The sequence below is a fragment of the Carassius gibelio genome, chromosome A7 (genome assembly GCF_023724105.1).
Source record: "Carassius gibelio isolate Cgi1373 ecotype wild population from Czech Republic chromosome A7, carGib1.2-hapl.c, whole genome shotgun sequence".
NCBI lineage: Eukaryota > Metazoa > Chordata > Actinopteri > Cypriniformes > Cyprinidae > Carassius > Carassius gibelio.
In genome coordinates, this window is record NC_068377.1 from 4,684,373 (window position 1) to 4,704,885 (window position 20,513).

Here is a 20,513-nt window from a genome sequence, read left to right on the forward strand (position 1 = left end):
GTCAAATGTTAGGCTGCCAACATTCTTCAAAAATACTTTATTTGGTGCTCAGTAGAAGAAAGAATCCTGGAAAGAAAACTTGACTTTCAATATGAATTTATTTATTATGAATTCATTTATTGTAATATTTTTTAGTTTGGAGAATCATTTTTAATCTCACATGGGATAATCACAATCAAGCAATAAATTGAAATATGTTCAAGTGAGGTTTTTTTTTTTTTTTGATCCACCAATTTTCCTACCAATACAAAAACTGCATAACATTAACTTGGTTCATTTATTCATATCCGTCATAAAGCATTCTCAGAGCTGGCCTTGTAATAGTTCATAGACAACAGACAGGCGCAGACTTTATGATTCATGATGATATAAAGAAGATGGTTATGACAGATTAAGGTCTTCATTCACACATCAAGATCGTCATCTGGATCCTCCTCGTCGAAGTCGTCGCTAGCATCCGGCTCGTACACGATCCTCCCAGAGCCAGGAGCCGGCCTCAGAAGAGCCGATTTCCTAAAGGGAAGAGAAAAAGACATGGATTGAGCATGAAACACTTTCTAGATCGTTTCTAGAAAATAAGCATTTACAACCAGTGTTGCTATTGTTGACAAACTAAACTTATATAAAAAAAAATAATAATTCCCTGAAATAAAATACAATCAATATTCAAATTAAATGTTAAAAACGTAAACTTAAGTAATTAGAAATGATGCCCGGGCAACTAACTGAAATAAAAATGCTGGAAAAAGTAAAACGGAGCTAAAATTCTTAAAACCGAAATATATTTAATTATATTAGATAGAAATATAAAAAGATGGAAGCAAAAAAATTTAATTAAAAAAAGCACAGAAAATTACAAAAGCTTCAACTAAAATTAAAATGAAAACTGAAAATAATAAAAAAAAAGTAAAGCTAAAGTGATAGAAATGTGATGGAAAAATATAATTAAAAACTATAAAAACAAAAAAAGTAAATACCTAAAAAAAAAACAGTTGGGGTCTTAAATTGAAATAAAATTAAAGCTAAAAATAATTATAAAACACTTATAAAATAATTATAAAAACACTAAAGCTAATAAAAATGGCAAAAGCACATCAAAATATTAAAATGTTAGCTAAAATTCAAATTATATTTTAAATTCAAATTATTAATAGGAACTATAATATGAATAATACTACAACTCGGTTTACAACAATTGAGGTTTAAACTGAAATAAAAAGTAAAATAAAAGAAAAAAAATAAAAGCATATAACATTACTAAATTTTCAACAAAACTTAAATGAATACTGAAAAGCAAAAGTGATATAAATGCGGTACAAAAGCAAAATATTATAAAAACTATGAGAGTAAATAACATTAAAACAACATGGTTTACAACAGTTGGGGTCGAAAATAAAATAAAAGCTAAACTAAAATATATATATAAAAAAAATAATAATAAAAAATGGCAAAGCACAAAAAATAACTAAAAAAAAAAAATAACTAAAATATATTAGTATATTAATAGTACTAAAACATCACTGTTGAGGAGAATTGAGGTCTCTTACTTCTGTTGACTGAACACAAAGGGCAGTGCCACTTTCTCCTTGGCTCTTCTCTCGTCCTCCGACAGACGCAGGTTGAACGTCAGGTTTGACGTGGGATCGGTCTGAGGAGCAGATCACAGTAACAACACAAGACCTCCAGCTGAAGCTGCTCTGAAAACCAAAGCGGCTTTGCTCACCTCACACACGTCTGGCTCTTTCGGTCCACGTCCAGGCTGACGTGGTTTGGCCTGCACTGAAAGAGTCGCGTCCTCGGACACACTGAAATACTCTTCCTAGACATCGATTCCACAGATGATCAGTTTATAATCTCATGTTAATTCAGACTCAAATCTCACGTCTTACCTCTTGCATGACTTTGCCGGACTTTGTGCGTCTTGTGGTCTTTGCCACAGAATGGCGTTCATTGTCTGCAGGTGCCACAGAGATAACAGTGCTGGCCAAGTGGCACACGATACCCACAATGCCTTGCTGATGCAAATCTGAATGCAGGAGGCCGATGATAGTTTTAATAACTCCTCCTAGTAGTCAGTGGAAAAAAAAACTAAGAACAGCATTCGTTTTCCTAGATCTTACAGTGTTTATAGATGCAGCACATTTCTGGGGAAAAGCGAAATGCGTCACCTTTCCTGAGCTCTTGAAGTGTCTGGCTGAAGACAACAGGGTCATGATGTCTCAAAACCATCGAGAGAGAGTCAACAACAAGCACTGATGCTTTGGCTCGCTGCGTGTCTTTGAAGAGCTGAGTTATGTGTTGAGAAGTGAACCGCTCGACGGTGAAAGACGATCTGCGCGTCCAGCCGAGAGGATCCGGGAAACCCTTGTGAAAATGAAGCCTTTAAACAGATCAGATGAAACATTTCAGATGCAAAACAATTGCATCAACTATAATGAATAGACTGCACATACATAAGTGTTACGTTAGCAAAACAACCAAGATTATAAACTTCACAAAATGTGCATACTTTGGCCTTTGATAATATGATTAATATTAATAAACTACGCCTAAAATCTGATACTTTTTCTATTTAAGCCATAAGGACATCAAAAAATGAATCTGTCACTAGATGCCAAGGCTGAAATATTTATTATTTATTACTACAAAATTGGCACAAAAAATAATGTGAACAAACAACAGGGAAAATAATTGTAGTTGCAAATAATAAAAAGTAACTAATAATACTGTACACACAGTTAGGGTGATTAATTAATAAATTAACAATACTTTTTCTGGTGTTTATGCACTTAAATGCATACATGGAAGAACACAATGGTAAATGCAAATACTAAAACATTTCAAAATAACCAGGCTGTGCACATTTTGGCATTAATTTTTGTCACTTGATCCTATGGCTGATATTAATACAACATAATATTTCTGCTGTTGATTGTACACAATGTCATACATAGTCATGGAAGCAATTTAGCAAAACAACCAGATTTATCAACAACAACAACAACAAAAAGAGGTTTTATTATATCAAAGGCTGTGCATATTTTGTCACAAATTAATCTGTCACTTGATACAATTGCTAATATTAATAAAACAATACTTTTGCTGTTGTTTACGCACTTACAAAGGTTATATTAATAAACACTAATGAGAAATAATGGTAAATGCATAAAATAAAAAGTAACTATTGTTGTGCATACTGGCAAATATTCTTCAGTCACGTGATATTATGGCTAATTTGAATGACATATAATACTTCGGCTGTTGTCAAAATTAATGATATTACTCTGCACTAAAAAAAGTATTCTCCTGCATGATCCAAACCCAGTGCACTCTAACACTAAACGACTTTGAAGTGCATGCTAAATGACAGACTGTAGGTGCAGCTGAAATGTGACAGTAACACATGTGATGTTATTATGAGCATGTCTCAGTCTCTATCAAGAGTAGTGTGTATGAGCTGAACTCTCTCACCTGTGCACACAGCTGCTGTCCAGACCAGCACACACTTCTGCTTCAGGACTCTCGAAGCCCAGCACATGCACGTCCTCGCCCCTTCAGAGATTAAAACACAGATCACACATCACACGAAGTGTAACAACGATATAATGGAGGTCAACTGAAGCCTTCTTGCCTCTTCAGTGCTGCATTAATGAAGCACCGGAGGAGTCCTCTCCCGGAGCAGTGCACAGTGTCTGAAACACACATCAAGAACACCTTCAGCTGTGTGTGGAGAGATACACACGACACTGATGTGAGCTCACGAGACGATGATGTTACCTTCCACGAGGATGAATCCTCCTCCAGTCTGAGTCACATCCAGCAGCATGATCCAGACCAGCTCTCTTCAACGAGTCTGACGAGATAGCGCGGTTTATTATCACATCCTTGGGCTACTGATGAAACATGACGGATCCAAACAGCCTGGCTTTATAGAAGAGTTATGATATTATCTACGATCAACACGAGTTTGATTGAATAAACAGGCTTCTTCTTCTTCTTCTTCTTCTGTGGCTGTTTCCAAACTTGAGTAATGCATCACCGCCACCTATTGTACAGTAGTATGAACAGATATTATATATTATATTATATTATATTATATTATATTATATTATATTATATTATATTATATTATATTATATTATATTATATTATACACACACACACACACACACATATATATATATATATATACAAACACATGCATGTATATATTTAAGATATGTTATATTTTAAATATAATATAATATAATATAATATAATATAATATAATATAATATAATATAATATAAAACCTGTTCATACTACTGCACAATAGGTGGCAGTGATGCATTATTCAAGTATTCATATTATATTATATTATATTATATTATATTATATTATATTATATTATATTATATTATATTATATTATATTATATTATATTATATTTAGTGCTGTCAAACGATTAATCACATTTACAATAAAAGTTTTTGTTTTCATAAAATATGAGTGTGTATTGTATATATTTATTATTTATATATAAATACAAACACATGCATTTATATTTTTAAGAAAAAAAATTATATTTACATTTACATTTAGTCACTTTAAACCAAAGTACTTACAAATGAGGACATCGGAAGCAATCAAAATACAACAAAAGAGAAATGATATATAAGTGCTATAACAAGTCTCAGTTAGCTTAAACACAGTACACGTAGCAAGGGCTTTTAAATAATGTAATAAATAAAAAGAAAAAAAATAGTCTGAAAAATAGAATAGAAAAAGAATAGAGAAATCTAGTGTTAGCGGTCTTTTATATATATATATATATATATATATATATATATATATATATATATATATATATATATATATAATTGTATAATGAATGAAGAGAAAATAGAATACAAAATGATTAGAAAGGTAGTTATATATATATATATATATATATATATAAGAATAGAATTAGAGTAGTGAGTGCTAAAGTTAAAGGCAAATAAAGATGGAAGAAATGTGTTTTATGCAGATTCTTGAAGATGGCTAAGGACTCAGCTGCTCGGATTTAGTTATATTATATGTTATATGGTAAATTAATAAAATTATATAAATATATACTTGGAAATACGTGTATATATATTCAAAATACATACTGCAAGTTTATAGTGCTATTCATGATACAAATCATTGCAAAGCAACTTTACATAAAATTATGTTTCTATAATATATTTAGTAGTAGCTTATCAGCGGTGATGGTCGGGTAATGTAGCCTACATATGTACATTATATATATACATAATAAATACACACAGTGCACATGCATATAGTATGTAAACAAAGACTTTTATTTTGGATGAGATTAATCGTAAATATTCACATTAAATAGGGTAAAAAAAATATATAGATGTTGTTTTAGTGTTTATGGCCTACTTGGGAGCCTGTGGCACCTAAAATACTGAAAAACCCTTTGCTTAACAGATTTGATCCTTTAACCATTAGTATTATCAGATCTGTTGTTTTTAGCCTCTAAGTCTGAACATCTCGGTGCAGAGCAAGGGTATTTTTATCTTAAAGACAGTAAAGCCCTTTAATCGTCTGTCTCCTCGAGGACCAACACAGTGACAGCTCAACATTGCCCTCTATCGATTTTATACAGAACATGGGAGGGGAAAAAAATATAAAATAAAAATAATAATAATAGTAATAATAATAATAAAAATCCTGTTCTTGAGTTTTGAAAAAATAAAAATGACTAATATGACGATTCAATATAAAATGAATATATATCATAATGTATTAATACATAATTTAATATTACATAGTATATCGTACATAAAATATATTTAATAAAACCCAGTAAAAATGTAACCCATCACTAAAATTGTCCTTAAAACGAGATGTTTCTGCTGAAGTGAAACGAGGCGCGGATCTGCTCCCTCGTGACGTCATCGCCACGCGCCGCTGGGCTTCAGTCTGCTGGCCTGCGGAATGGGCAGATTTCACCAGCCCATGTCTAAACACTGATTTATCGCACGAACTCCACCGAGAGCCTGTGTTTGAGCACGTCGTCTACACGATGCCATGCGGAGGTGAGTGTTTGCGCGTCTTTCAGCGTCACAGCGTCTGTTGGAGTCTGTGCGGAGAGCGGTTAGCCTGTTAGCGGCGCTCCGCTGGAAATCCCAGCCCCTCGTTTACTCCTGCTTTAGTTTCAAACACGCTTTGACTGACACAATGAGGTCTAACGGACTTAAAACGAATGCACGGAACTCCCTTTTGTAAACTAATGGTTATGTTTCACGTGTGAAATGTGTGGCTAGTGAGGTTACAGGCTTTAATAGCAGCTGGCTAACGCTCGAGTCTTCATGAAAACATCAGTGGTGTCTCTACGTGTGCCACGATTCACGATTACAATCACTGACTGCTGAAACATGTGCTTTAAAATCTGTTTCATCGGTGCTCTTTTGTGTTTTTCGCTTTTCTGTTTCGGTTTAATAGTGTCAAGGTGTCAAGTTTCCGTTTCGTCTAAACTTTTCATTTTTGCATTATTTTCAGTGTCTTCTGCTTGATTTCTGAAACTGAACATTACAGAAGGGGGGAAGTTTATTTACAATCGGGGAATGCATTTTTTTTATCCGTCTGTCTTGTAGTATCAGGAATCTAGTTTTACCACGATTGAAATATACCAAATTTGAGATATGCTTTGATTGAAAATATTCCAAATTTTAGATATGCTTAGATTAAAAAAATATCAAAATATTAGATATGCTTAGATTAAAAAAAGCTCTAAATTTTAGATATGCTTAGATTTAAAATGTATCAAATTTGATTTATGCTTAGATTAAAAATATTCCAAATTTTAGATATCCTTAAATTTAAAAATACTCCAAATTTTAGATAAACTTAGATTAAAATGTATCAAATTTGATTTATGCTTAGATTAAAAATATTCCAAATTTTAGATATGCTTAAATAAAAAATTGCAAATTTGTGTTATGCTTAGATTGAAATATTTATAAAATTTAAGTTATGCTTAGATTAAAATATATACCAAATTTGAGATGTGCTTACATTGAAATATATACCAAATTTGAGTTATGCTTCGATCAAAAATACTCAAAGTTTGAGATATTCTTACATTGAAATATATAATTTATTTAGATAAGCTTAACTAAAATGTATCAAATTTGAGAGATGCTTAGATTAAAAATATACCAAATTGACATCCTTGGATTGAAATATACCAAATTTGAGCTGTGCTTAAATTGAAATGTATACCAAATTTGAGTTATGCTTAGATTGAAATATATACACAATTTGAGATCTGCTTAGATTTAAATATATAATTTATTTAGATAAGCTTAACTAAAATGTATAAAATTTGAGAGATGCTTAGATTAAAAATATACCAAATTGACATCCTTGGATTGAAATATACCAAATTTGAGATGTGCTTAGATTGAAATATACCAGATTTTAAATGACACACAAAAATGGCAAATTTGATTCTTATCTTTTAGGAATAGTTGTATTTACTGTTATAACTGTTGCTGCGCTTGCTTTTTTTTCTTATTTTTTTTTTTTTCTGAGATACAAGGTTAAATGGTATTTTATACAATAAAATGGAAAAACGTAAAAGGTTGTAGTATATTATAGTTTATTTACTTTGGGCATAAAATTAATGAAAGTAAAATATGATGAAAATCTAAAAATGTTTGCATGATTATCTGAAATTAGAAATTAACAAAATTCTGCTTTAACTGCATTAATACGGTTTAATGATGTTTGTCATGAAGATTTTATTTTGGGGTTTATTTTATTTTATTTTCTAGTATTGATATGAGGCCGGTGTATTTAGGCCAAATTGGAAGGCACATTTGTGTATTTCCTGGGTAGTTTCCAATGGGTGACTTTTGATTTACGAGAAAAAAAGATCTGTGGTTAACATTACTCAAAGACTTCCACATTTTCCTCTGTAGTATAAATGGCACACAGTCATACCTCAATAAAAAAATAAATAGACTTTCGCTGATTTTAATTTAAGTTTATGTGCAATTATTATTACTTTTTTCTTTGTGTTTTAAATATTGCCATTTTAATTTTTTTTTTTTTGGAAATATTACAGCGCTCATTATTCACAGATACTACCAATATTGCAAAACAAATCTGGTTAAAATTTTTTAGACTTGTCTTAAAAATATGAAATGCTAACTAAATTATGCTGTATTTACTCAAAATTTTTGCTGCAAATTTGCTTTAATTAATATGCCACCTATTCTACACAATATTTACTCAAAATTGACCAAAAATATTTGAAATGTATAGAAAAAGTGCAATATTATGTGACCAGGTTTTTTTGCAGAGTTTAAAAATAACCAATGTGACGACCTTAAAACCAGATGTTTTATTGGTCTTGCCAATATGTTGAGCATTAGCCTATACACCAGTCATTAAAAAATATTTAGTTTATACATGATTTCTTTATGCATTCAGGTAAGGTGATGGAAGAGGCCAGCGAGAGGGTTTCAGAGCTCATTCCAGTGGTGCTATTTCCGCTGTTGCCAGGCTTCGTCCCACCCTCTGTTCAGTAACCTCACCCATTCTTATCCCGAATCACCATGAAACCAGTCCATGAGCGCAACCAGGAGTGCCTCCCTCCCAAGAAGCGGGACCTCCCTGTTAACAACAACAACAACAACACCTCTACCATCAACAATAACAACAGTAGCATCAGCGGCGGAGTGGGAGGCAGCGGTAGCATTGGGAGTGCAGGAGGAGAGGATGCCCCATCTTCACAAAGCTCTGGAGTGAGTGGAGAAGGTAGTGGCGAATGGGTGCGAGCCCAGCAGAGCATGCATTATGGGGTGGATGGTGGCAAGGGTCTCGTTGGGCTTCCTGTGGATCAGTATAGCATGCTTTATAAAGTAGCTCTGCCCGCTGGCACATACTCCCCAACCAGTCTGCACCCTGTTCTTAGCCATATATCTCCTGCCTACACCGTTCCCTCCCTCCAGCACACGAGTGTTCCCTACTCTCAACTTGGCATTGCCCAGATCCCTCACTCCTCCTTGCAGTTTGTTAGCTCTCCGTACGCGGCTGCAGTTCCCTACGCCGTGCCTCCGGGATTTGTTCCCAGCCATTTGATACCACCTCAGTCCGCTATTTCCCAGACACACTCCGTTTCCCACCTGGTTCCATATCCATCCGTCATTCAGGAAGGAGTTGGCTCTTCCCAGCAGCAGGTTACGACCCATGCATACACCAAAATGGGAGTTCCTTTGGTGCTCCCTTCTAATCAAACAGCAACACAAGCGCAGCTTGGGACTGTAGGGATGCTGCCTGCCGGGGAGCTCAGCCCGAGAGCTGTGTACTATCACCCCACCATTAGAGGTGTCCAACTTCAAAGAGACCTGCACAGCAGCTCCATGGAGCAGGAGAGGGAGGTGAACGGAGGGGATAGAGAACACGGAGGCAGGGAGAGCCATCAAGATGCAGTTTATTCAGCCAGAAGCGCACAACTGCTGCAGGCATCTGCACCCGAGCCACAGCAAGACAAGAGCTTGAAAAGCCGCAGGCCGGAAGGCAGAATGTCGCCAGGACAGAGGAGCACACCGGACACTGATCTTGAGGTGAGGGGCGGATAGTTTGCCAAAACAATGCCTAAAAAACTATTTGAAAAAAAGGAAGTCATTTCAGAGGAAAGGCAAGTTATCACAGTATTTCCAGGAATGTGCTTTAAGTAAATAGGATGATGTTTTGATTTAATGTTGATTTAAAGGAATAATCCACCCCAAAAAGGACATTTTGTCATTAATCACTAACCCCCATGTCGTTCCAAACCCATAAAAGTTTAGATCGTCTTCGCTAGACATTTTAAGATATTTTGGATGAAAACCGGGAGGCTTGTGACTGGCCCATAGACTGCCAAGTAAGTAACAGTGTAAAGGTCCAGGAAAGTATGAAAAGCATCATCCGAATAGTCCATCTGACATCACTGGTTCAGCCGTAACGTCATGAAGAGACGAGAATACGTTTTGTACGTGAAGAGAACAAAAATAATGACTTTATTCAAGTCGTCTCCTCATGAAAGTATGCTTCCTGCATTCAGCTCATATTCTCCAAAATGGTGCTATGGTGATGTGAAGAGAAACCGAGGAGACGTATTGTTGAATTAAGTCATGGTTATTCTTTTCTTGGTGTAAAAAAAGTATTCATAACGTTACGGTTAAATCACTGATGGCAGATGGACTATTCTGATGATGCTTTTCATACTTTTCTGGACCTTGATAGTGTAATTTACTTGGCAGTCTATGGGACAGTCACAAGCCTACTGGTTTTAATCCAAAATATTGTGTTTCTGAAGATGAAACTTTTACGGGTTTGGAACGACATGGGGGGGTAAGTGAATAATTACGTCAATTTTCATTTTGGGGTGGAGTATCCCTTTAATGTTCCACACACAGGACTATTGTCATTTACATGTACTGTTGTGAAATTGTTTACCTTTAGCATTTTTGTAGTATTATTCATTTTACATTACAAGCAGTTATGAATTTTCTGCATAAATGTATTTTTTTACTTTAATCCTTTAACTTAAACTTTTTATTTATATCAGTTAGTTGCCAAGACAACTATTTCAATTACTGAACTATTACAGTAACAACTCTGCACTGTATAAATCATTTTAAAATTAAATCTTTATGATTCTGTTATTGCAACTACACAGATATCAGTATTTGGATTGAAGTTGGAAGTGAGGTTTTTATTTTAATTGAGAAAACCATTATCTGGTTGCCAATAACAGTTATATCTGGGCAAATGTCATACAACCATCCAATCAGTAACTTAACTTAAATGTCTCCTGCTTCATCACTATTACACTTCTACTATCACTACTACTACTACTACTAGAGTTTTGCATTTTTTGAGGCAGTTCTTGTGAGTCAGCACCAGTTACACCACTTCCTTCCTTTATTAGCTGTTCTTTGGGTGTATTAAGGATTGAGTAACTCAGACTGCTACTTCTTAGAAACAACAGAGATTTTTTTGGTTTGTAGCAAAATCTGTTCTGAGTCCGGTCTTCTCTTTAATTTGTCACTGTCCAGCTTGTGGTGCTTTCTAAAAAGCAACTTCCATCCAAATGTACATTATAAAATAAAATGACACTTTAAATTTGATTCCATTTCAGGTCCAGCAGGTAGTTGGACGACTTGCCTCTCCTGTCCATGGCATGAGTCGCAAGGAAGCAACACATGTCCCTCTGAACCTGTCTCAAACCTCTCAGAGGAGGGGCCGAGAGATTCAGGGTGAAGTCAGAACACTTTATGCATCAAATCCTGCTGAATCTAGAGCACAAACGCAGCAGTACGTTCAACAAGGACATGCCGTTATCTTGGCCAATGGGCAGCCTGTTCTCGTGCCCCTGGACTACCATCACCAACAACAACAACAACCGCAGCAGCATTTCCAATCCAACGACGTGGCTCCTGCTACATATCCAAAAGCCATGGAGGCAGCATCGTGTCCCCCAGAGCGGTCAGTGGTGGACCTGCCTCCCCAACAGGGGCAGCAGCCCTCCCAGCAGCCTCCTGGTACTTTCCCACAGGCTCCTCTGCTGGCACCCTCCGGCCCGTCGCACTTCATGAAGGGCGCCATCATACAGTTGGCTACCGGAGAGCTCAAGCGTGTAGAAGATCTGCAGACTCAGGACTTTGTGCGGAGTGCAGAAGTAAGCGGGGGGTTGAAGATCGACTCAAGCATGGTGGTGGACATCCGTGCTAGTCAACAGCGGCGTGGGCTAGTGGCGCTGCATTTCAACGTAGGGGAGCAGCAGAGCAAAGTGACTATAGATGTTCCCCCTGAACACCCCTTTTTCGTTTTCGGACAGGGCTGGTCGTCCTGTAGCCCTGAGCGGACTGCCCAACTGTACGGTCTCACCTGCCACCACCTGCAGGTGGGCGACGTTTGCGTGTCCGTGACACTGCAGCAGCAAGCTGCGTCGCAGCATAAACCTCCACAGCAAGTGCAGACTCGGACTCCCACCAAAGTCAACTCCACGTCAGGAGCCCCACCTCAACCCATGGGCCCCCCTGCGCCCCAACACAACCCTCGGGCACAAAGCCAATTAAAAATTGAGCGCATCCACAGAGAGAAGGACCGGGACAAGGAGGAGCCCATGCAGGTCGGGGGTTCGCGACAATCCGACGTACCCCCAAGACCAAACAGGACTTCAGCAGATCACACTCGGAGCCAGAGCAACTACTGTTTGCACACTGAGGGTCAAGCTCCACCGGGAGCCGCAGCGGGAGCTTCTTCTGTAGGAGCGTCCCAGAGGCGCTGGTCTGCGCCTGGCTTTCAAAGATACAGCATCAAGAACGAGGATGGAGGGAGTTTAGCATCAGCTGCCACCTCAGGCTCCTCTCGACTGTCATTTATCCCTCAAGAGATCAAGCTATCCATTGAGGGGCGCTCGAACGCTGGGAAGTAGCAGACAAAAGTGATTGTCCATGGGAGTGAAGTGTCAGTAGGGCGAACAGATATGAAAGAGGGAGCGTGGTCGGAGGGAGAGAGAATGTAGCCTCAGAATGTTTGAGATTTTGCACATAATGGAAGATTCCCCCTGCCGCCCCCTTCTTCGGTTCTGGTCTCGAGCAGAGGACTTTTGTGTCAGGTCATAGTCAGCAATCCCAATGATCTGCATGGGCAGCTTTATCCGAGTAAATCATGTACCAAAGCCTGCGTCGTCTGCGTGTTCCTGTGGGTGAACTATCATGTTTGGGAAGTGATCACTTGTGTGAAGATATCTTGCAGTTCCTCGAGAAGATGTTTATTTCAGAAAGGCCAGGGATAAGAATGGGATACAGCCATAGAGTCTTGACAAGCCTTTACAATAATAAAAAATATATATTTTAAAGAAGGACATAAGAGGATCGATAGCTCAACAACCCAAAAGACACTTTTGGCTCTTTCTCTCTAAATGTTTCCATTGTTGCGCCGCCAGGCATTTATTGACTAAGACCTTAAAACTTGGACCGTTTTTAACGCGTCTCTCTCTAGAGGTGTTTTTGTCCTCGTTTCCTACCCTCTCCTCCACTCCCAGACTCTTCTCAGGGTGCTTCTACTGAGGAGACTATCCTAGTCTGGAGTTTGAGAACGGTTGTCCAGTGTCGTCACATCAATCAATTGATCCACCAGTTTTGCTACAATCAGGAACCTTTTCCAAATGAACTCATCTTAACAGTTGCTTTAACAACTCCTACGAGGTTTGTTAGCGGTGTTTCTGAATCTGCATTCCAGTCGTGATCTCTCCTCCTCGACCCATTGGAGTTAACATTTCCCAGTAAGGCCGGCCTACGAAAACTGCCTCTAAATAGTACCTCATGGTTGGAAGCATCATAAGTTTATTTTTATTTGATCCTACATTGTTGTGCCCTTTTCTTGGAGACAACATGTCAGCCAAAATCAGCCCTGCTTGCGAAGCTGAGACCAAATGCAGAACAGGTTCTAGCTGTTTGCGAACGGCCTGGTCCTGTGGAAACGGTTTATTGCTCTGAAGCATGCAGGTCTAAATGAAGTCGTCCCGTGGAAGCGTTTAGCACACACAAGTGTCAAGTCACTGCTGTTGGGTGTGGACTGACCTGCTCAGTTCTCAAAATCAAAGCAATAGTTGTGTCAGAACACATTTTTCTTGTTTTCTTGTTGTTGTTTTTTTAAATCCCGTGCAAGACTGATTACTCCTTGTATTTAAGGTTTTCTATGTGCAGAGACCTTTTTATCCTTATCCTGCACTTCTCTTGATTTTTCTAAGATGATGCAGTTTTACTTTGTGATAATCCGTATTCTAACAGTTACTACAGGAGTTCATTCGAAGTATGCGACTACCCATAAAACAACACCTCTTTCTTTTAGGTAGTTTTTCTTGCTGACCAGTAGTATCTTCAGAGATGACTAATATGAAATCACACATTGAAATGGGGCTTTTCTAAAACACCCACTGATAAGGAAGTTTAGGATCTGCTTTGTTCTTTATAAAAGGCTCTTAGCCCCTTACATTGTGTCCTAACCAGGTATGAAACGATAAGACTAGCGATAAAAGTCATGCTTGAGTTGCTGTTTGTTGCATCTGCAAAAAGCACTAAGCAACAGGATGCTTTGTCTTTCACTTTTGTCTGTTTTTATTGTTAAGTTTAGTTTTGTGCTCTGTAGCTCTTCCAACTGTTAAAACCTTGTTGGTCCAAATTCAAACCATAGGTTTTGACAGGCTGTGATTTTTATCGCAGGCATGTTTGGATGGTCAAATTCACTGGAAACTTGTCACGTCACACCTGGTTAGGACTGGCGATGAACTGAAAACGTTTTAATCTGTGCTGAGGTTTTTATGGTTTCTTCTTTTGGTTTGTAATTGGTGAACTCTTGTACAGTATTGCGTTCTATCTCTCTTCTTGGCAATATTACCCACGAGTGATTTTTAGTACTTGTACTGCAGGTCTTGTATTGCACAGATAAGTTCACGTTCAATTCACGTTGACTCTTTAATGGGAATCAGAAATGTTTTATTTTTATTTTTTTATTTTAATAATGAAGGGAAAATGTTTGTTGTTTTGAAGTATTCGGTTTTGTTGGTTGTTTTTGGCTCATGAGAAACTGACAGGCAATGTTGACACTGTTTACACATTAGCCAGGAGAAAATGCTGTAGTTGCACATTTTATAGTTACTGAACATTTTCAGATGGATGAAATCATGACTTAAGTGCAATTAGACCAAATATAAACATTAGGAAGCTCATGTTTTATTTCAAAACAGCATTCCAGAAAGAGCCTGACATTCCCATTTTTGTTGTTGTTTTCTTCTCTTTTTCTTCCTTGTCAAATGCAAATTTTATTTCCATTTTTAGGCCCAAGTTATTTTATGAGACCTTTGATATTTCTCTGCATTGTTGGCTCTTGGCATTGCTGGGCTGTCTGTGTTTGGACCAGGATTCAACTGTTTTGGCCTCTTGCAACCCTCAAGGCTTTAAGAGAAGAGTTTTTTTTTTTTAGGAAATAAATAATATATTTTTTTATATAAATGTAGCGCTAGCATTGGGCAGGTTTGATTTTCGACTTCCTTCAAACTGCATCAACCTCAACAATACCACATTTCTGTGAACTTCTTAAACCTCTAAAAGAGAAGAAATTCGGTATAGGTATAAACAAGGGTAGTCGCGTGAAATCACAGGACTCATGACTAAGGCTGTCACTAACGATTATGATTATTCTGATGATTAATCAAGTATTTTTATATAAAAATGTAGCGAACAATAGAGTTCAAAATAACTTAAAACACAAGTATAATAGCAATGAAGCAATAATAATTTGTTAAAATATCTAAAGCAATTAATCATTTGGTTTTTATTGTACAAAACAGTTAAAGCACGTCATGTAATGAAACGATGTAATCATAACTTGTGTACATTATGTTTTATCACATTCACTTCACAACACGATCTATTACTTCTTTAATATTTATACAAACAGTGCCTAATCAGGTGGTACAAGTTGTAGCTCTTAGAAAACTTCATAAGTTGTTGTTACAAGTTCAAAGAGGATAATTTTTACAAGCTGGTATCTCTTAAGCACATACGGCATGAACGCACCTATTGACCTTACCACATTTAATTAAATTGTCCAGTTAATATTTTATTTTTGGTCACTTTATGATATAAATGCTCCCGCCACTGTCATTTCTTGAACAAGAATATATGGACATGCAAATTCAGAGCAATGGTTTAAGCTTTTATTTTCAAGTAATGATAAACATTTAGTATTCAGAAAGATAATGTATTCTCCTGTGCTGGAGGTTTACAAATGATTTACCTTATAAATCTGATAAAATGGTGCACACTATTTCCAGATGAACGTCATAATCAAGAAATTGTGACAGCCCTACTCATGACTAATTATGAGGGTGCACTTAGTGGGCCCCATAACCTTTTGTTCTCCATTGACGACGGCCCTTGTATAAGCCCATCCGGCATATCCAACAAGTCAGATATAAATGAAATGAAGAAATGGTAACGTGTGTATTAAGCATTAAACAGTATTTGGTTTTGATCATCTGAAATTGGTCCAAATCCATTTGTTGTTTGCATTTATGAAGCATTTCCCAAGCATCATCTGTTGTATTTCTTCTGTTCATATTTTGTTTGAAGACATCCTGTTCCTTCTTAAAAGGAGTCCCACTTTCACGCTATTTATAATCTGGTCTCAAATCTAGTTCATGTTATTTCTTCCTTCCTGTCTCCATTGTCCTAGAATGTTTTGTGAAGCTTGGACCCCTCTAAGTTCACAGAGGACTCTTAGATGTACTTCATCTTCAACCTGGTGTGAACTGTCCAAAAGGGTCACAGTTGTCATCTAAAATCTTGCAGATACAAATGGAATATCTTCCCAACCAGGAAAAAAAATGGCTTAAACCGTCTCGATTTGGTTTTCTGAGCTCAATCCAGTTGGTCAGCCAGCTGGCTTAAGATATTGTGCTGTTTCTACACAGACAGCTTTGTTATTCAAAATTAAGATCTGTTCCATTATTTTAAGTATTAGATTTGACATAAAGCAATACTCGAAACCGCTGAACGATACAGCTTTAGCATGAGCTATGCAGTAGAGACTCAGTTAGCACCCCAATGCGGCTTCAATACTCAAATCTCACCAGTTCGTCTGTGGTCCGTTCGCAGAAGTCAGCTGCACGTTCAATATCGTGCATTCTGCGTTGTTTTTCTAGGAACCCGCAGGCTCTGTGACCTTTATGGTGGTGATTAGTTATCACACTACCAAGTCACGTAAGCCGAAGAATATATGGTGACGCTTGTTTGGTGCTGTATGTTTTTTGTTTGTCAGCAATGGTGCACTGTTCTCTGTCTTCTCAAATGCACTGCCTTACCAGCCGTCTCTCGTCGAGATGAAATTTGCAACCTTCGAGGCGGAGATGGACTGAGTTATGCTTTCATTAAGAACTGAGCTACTATCTTGTGCACTGTGCAAGGAGAGTTGACGCTATGTTTGTGCCTTCCCAATGTCTTAACTTTACTCTGGTCTGTCTTATTAAGCTTTGTTCTCTGGGAGATTTGTGTGTTTCCATTTTGCTCTTAATGTCTTGTAAACCCTACTGTGCTGTTGAGGTTCATTTCGTTCATATCTAAACGTAAACCATTCAGCCTGAAACTTCATGGCATCCTAAAAACTATATTAGAGAAATTACAATGTAAAATTTGTGATGGAGTGCTGCAGTGATTACTTGTATCCTGAAAGTTTGCATCCCATTGGTTCCCTCGACAAAAACCCAACCTCTGTAGTCATTTAGCCTTTTCTACGCAACCAACTTTTTCAAAACAAGCACAAGCTTAAAAAACAATGATGTATCGTAAAATAAAAAAATGAACATATCTTGAGCTTACGTTGAGGACCACAGACCTAATTTCCGATGGGGAGTGTGAAAAACGTGACTCAAATTGTTATCATTCAGGGTCAGTTTATAGATTTATCTTTTACTGTAACAGCACAGAAGGGTTAAGCACAAGCTTCATTCCTATAGTTAGTAGATGTCTGTGTTTCCTTCCCTCTACGGATGTGTGAAAATTAATCAAAACATGTCCTTACCTCACATTTGCATACGTCAAGTACAGCGTCCCCCATTTAAAGCCTTTAATGTCCCTGTAATGATTAGGGCATCTGCACACTAGATAAATGTAAAGGTTCATGGTTCGAAATCATTTTGAATGTGAAAAGAGTAAGATACGTTGAAATACTGTATACATGGAATTTATTTTCCAAAATACTTCCAGAAGTACAACTCCGCAAATTACTGTGTTGTGGTTCAGATTCAGGTTTTGGTTGCATGGCAAACTTGCGTCTTTCCTCTTTCATTGATGGTATTTCTAGAGTATATCTGGTGTGTAGATGCCCTATACTTCTTTGCATTTAGGGAATCCCGTGTTGTTCTTCCATAGAGCCTAAACTAATCATGTAACTTAAATGTTTGTCACTTTGATGCAATGAACTGTTCTGCACTTATTTCCCCTCACCTGTAGTGTTACGATAAATGTTTCGCTGTCATATTGAATCATTCGAAACCACGTAAAACAATCATCCAAACTTTTGTATGCTTGTACAGATATGAAGATAAGTTTTGTATAGTATTAGCTTGTCAATAACGCCTTAAGATATGCACCGTTCGTAAACAAAAGTGACTCCCTGCTCTTCAGGGTCATACGATTTCGCATGGAGACAAAGTCTCATTCGTTTCTAGTTGTATTGACCGTGGACTCCTCTGTAGAAGTGGCTCTGGTTGCTCACTGACTACAATTAGTGACGTTGTACTTACTGATTGTAAGACGATATTTTGGGACTAGCTCACAATGTGTATCAAAATGTAAGCTTAACATACGTTCTAAATCTTTAATGTTTTATTTGTTTTGTTCTTGTTAGGAAAGTGAAGACTGATGCTTTGCACTGTTAACATCCCTGATTCCTTCACTTCCTCAGTGCTTTGTAGAGAAAGCGTGTGATGTTTGAATCTCACAAAACCCAGTGTTGGGAAGGTTACTTTGGAAATGTAATAGGGATGCCCTGTTTAAAATGAAATTTGTGTGACTATATCAGTACGTTTGTAATGAATGTTTTCAACTGTTGATCAACTCTCAGACAGGCAGCAGTGTGGAATGATATAATTGGCAGATTACAAACGTGAGAACCAATCAAAAGCATCAGAATAGCATTGCTTTATTAAAACGGCCTTTAAATGGCAGGAGGCATCGTGCACATCCAAAACAGACAACGCAACAAATTTATATTATTCAACATATCCTAGCTTTTTACAGAAAATATTTCCCCTTTGTAATCCTTAACATTTTCATAAGTAACTATTTTTTTCCTCAGTTACCGTAATGGATTACGGTTATATTTATTTTGTAATTAAATGGCTTAACACTGTTACATGTACATAGTAACCCGCCCAACACTGACAAAACCATATTTTGCACCAAAATCAAATGGTGGAAAACCTAATACTGCAAAGAGAGAGAGAGCGAGGGTAAAAATAAAATAAAAAATTGTATTTGAAATATTACAAATATTTTTTTTTTCCTCAGTGGGCATTGCTAATTGAGATAAAATTGATTTTATATGTTTTTTTTTTTTAAAAATTTAAATGGAAAAACCTACCAGCTCTTTATCATTGGAACTTTATCATTGGTGCTTTTCTCATTGAAGTGATTTGAGGAAGTGAGTGAAAGCTAAATTTATTGGAGTCTGTGTTAAAAGATGGTGTGTGTATAAAGCGAGAATCTCAGCAGTTATTGATGTAGTTGAGGCTGAAGGTAGATTTCGTCTCCCTGTTGACTGTTGATGGGAACGGAGAGCTTTTGGAGCTGACATCTCATAGTTTGTGAAGCGTGAGAACGACTGAACCCAGTTGAGGATAACCGTCTGGGTTATGGATGAGTGCGCGGTCCTGTGTATTGATAACATTTCAGTGCGTTATATTGGAATTGTTGCTTCAAATAGTTTTTTTGTTTGTTTTGGAAGGCTTTATGAAGCTAACACGTGGTGGTTTTGTGTAAATCCCAGACAGAATTTGGTGGCACGGCAGGCCAGAGTCCGTAAAGTCGGCTGAAATCAGGTTTCTAACGGTTTTAAAGGAATCATTATATACTCTCAAATTTGTCATTGTACTTCTTGGCACTAAGTGACACTGCTTTTTATGTGATGTGTGACCGGTTTTAAAGGAGATGGCATCTTTGTTTAATGCATAAAATCTGCGAAATATATGCAATGATGTAAGTGTAATATTCAATCCTCAAGTATAATCCAGGTTGTATAAACTTTGTAGTACATCTTGATATCGTATGGCCGTACCAATATGTATTAATTCTTCTCAGAAGCCTTAGAGTCGTCTACCCAAAGTGCTCCCTTAGACTACCCTACACCTACCTGAACTTTATAAAGCATTAATAACTATATTTTGTTGCGTTTTTATTTGTACCCTTTTTTTGAATAAAATAGATTTGTACTGTATATTTGTACCTCTCTGTGAACTACTTAAGGCTGTTTTGTTTTTACCTGTTTTTTTGTTTTCCTGTTTTAATTCTATGTAAGGACACAAAGATATTGTATTTTTATTGTTACAGCTAACTTCTTGGAAACATTGCATTTATCATGTTTAAGTAAACACAATATAATATATCTATATAATATTAACATGCTGGCTTGATGTCTGTTTTTTTTTTTATATGCATTCCACTTCAATTAGTAATTGTAATAAATTCTAAACAGAGTTGTAAAAGTGCATCAAAGCACCTGAAGTATTAAATGCATAGATTATTAATAGATTATGATTGCAAAAATACCGATGTATTATGCATTAACTTTTTTAATCTGAAATACAAACCGTGAGTCTGTGAATGTTTAACTTTGTGTATTGCTCTTTTTTTATATATATATATATATATATATTCCACAAAGGAGTGAATTATTTTTTGGCATTCTTTTGAAAATAATTA

At 36.7% G+C, this 20,513-nt stretch overlaps 2 protein-coding genes across 2 annotated transcripts; one reads left to right on the forward strand and one right to left on the reverse strand.

The window, feature by feature from the left end:
* Positions 1-79: 79 nt before the first annotated feature.
* Positions 80-4,024, reverse strand: elp5 (elongator acetyltransferase complex subunit 5). Its single transcript, XM_052600998.1, has 8 exons — positions 3,778-4,024; positions 3,632-3,692; positions 3,472-3,552; positions 2,169-2,380; positions 1,890-2,065; positions 1,724-1,819; positions 1,548-1,648; positions 80-513 (listed from the first exon to the last, which is right to left on the reverse strand). The coding sequence occupies exons 1-8, from the start codon at positions 3,824-3,826 to the stop codon at positions 405-407; spliced, it is 885 nt and encodes a 294-aa protein (XP_052456958.1). The 5' UTR covers positions 3,827-4,024; the 3' UTR covers positions 80-404.
* A 1,870-nt stretch (positions 4,025-5,894) lies between these two features.
* On the forward strand, positions 5,895-20,422 carry LOC128016477 (ataxin-1-like). The gene is made up of 3 exons (XM_052601001.1): positions 5,895-6,068; positions 8,470-9,605; positions 11,165-20,422. Exons 2-3 carry the CDS (start codon positions 8,595-8,597, stop codon positions 12,461-12,463), a joined length of 2,310 nt encoding a protein of 769 aa, XP_052456961.1. The 5' UTR covers positions 5,895-6,068; positions 8,470-8,594; the 3' UTR covers positions 12,464-20,422.
* Positions 20,423-20,513: the final 91 nt, after the last annotated feature.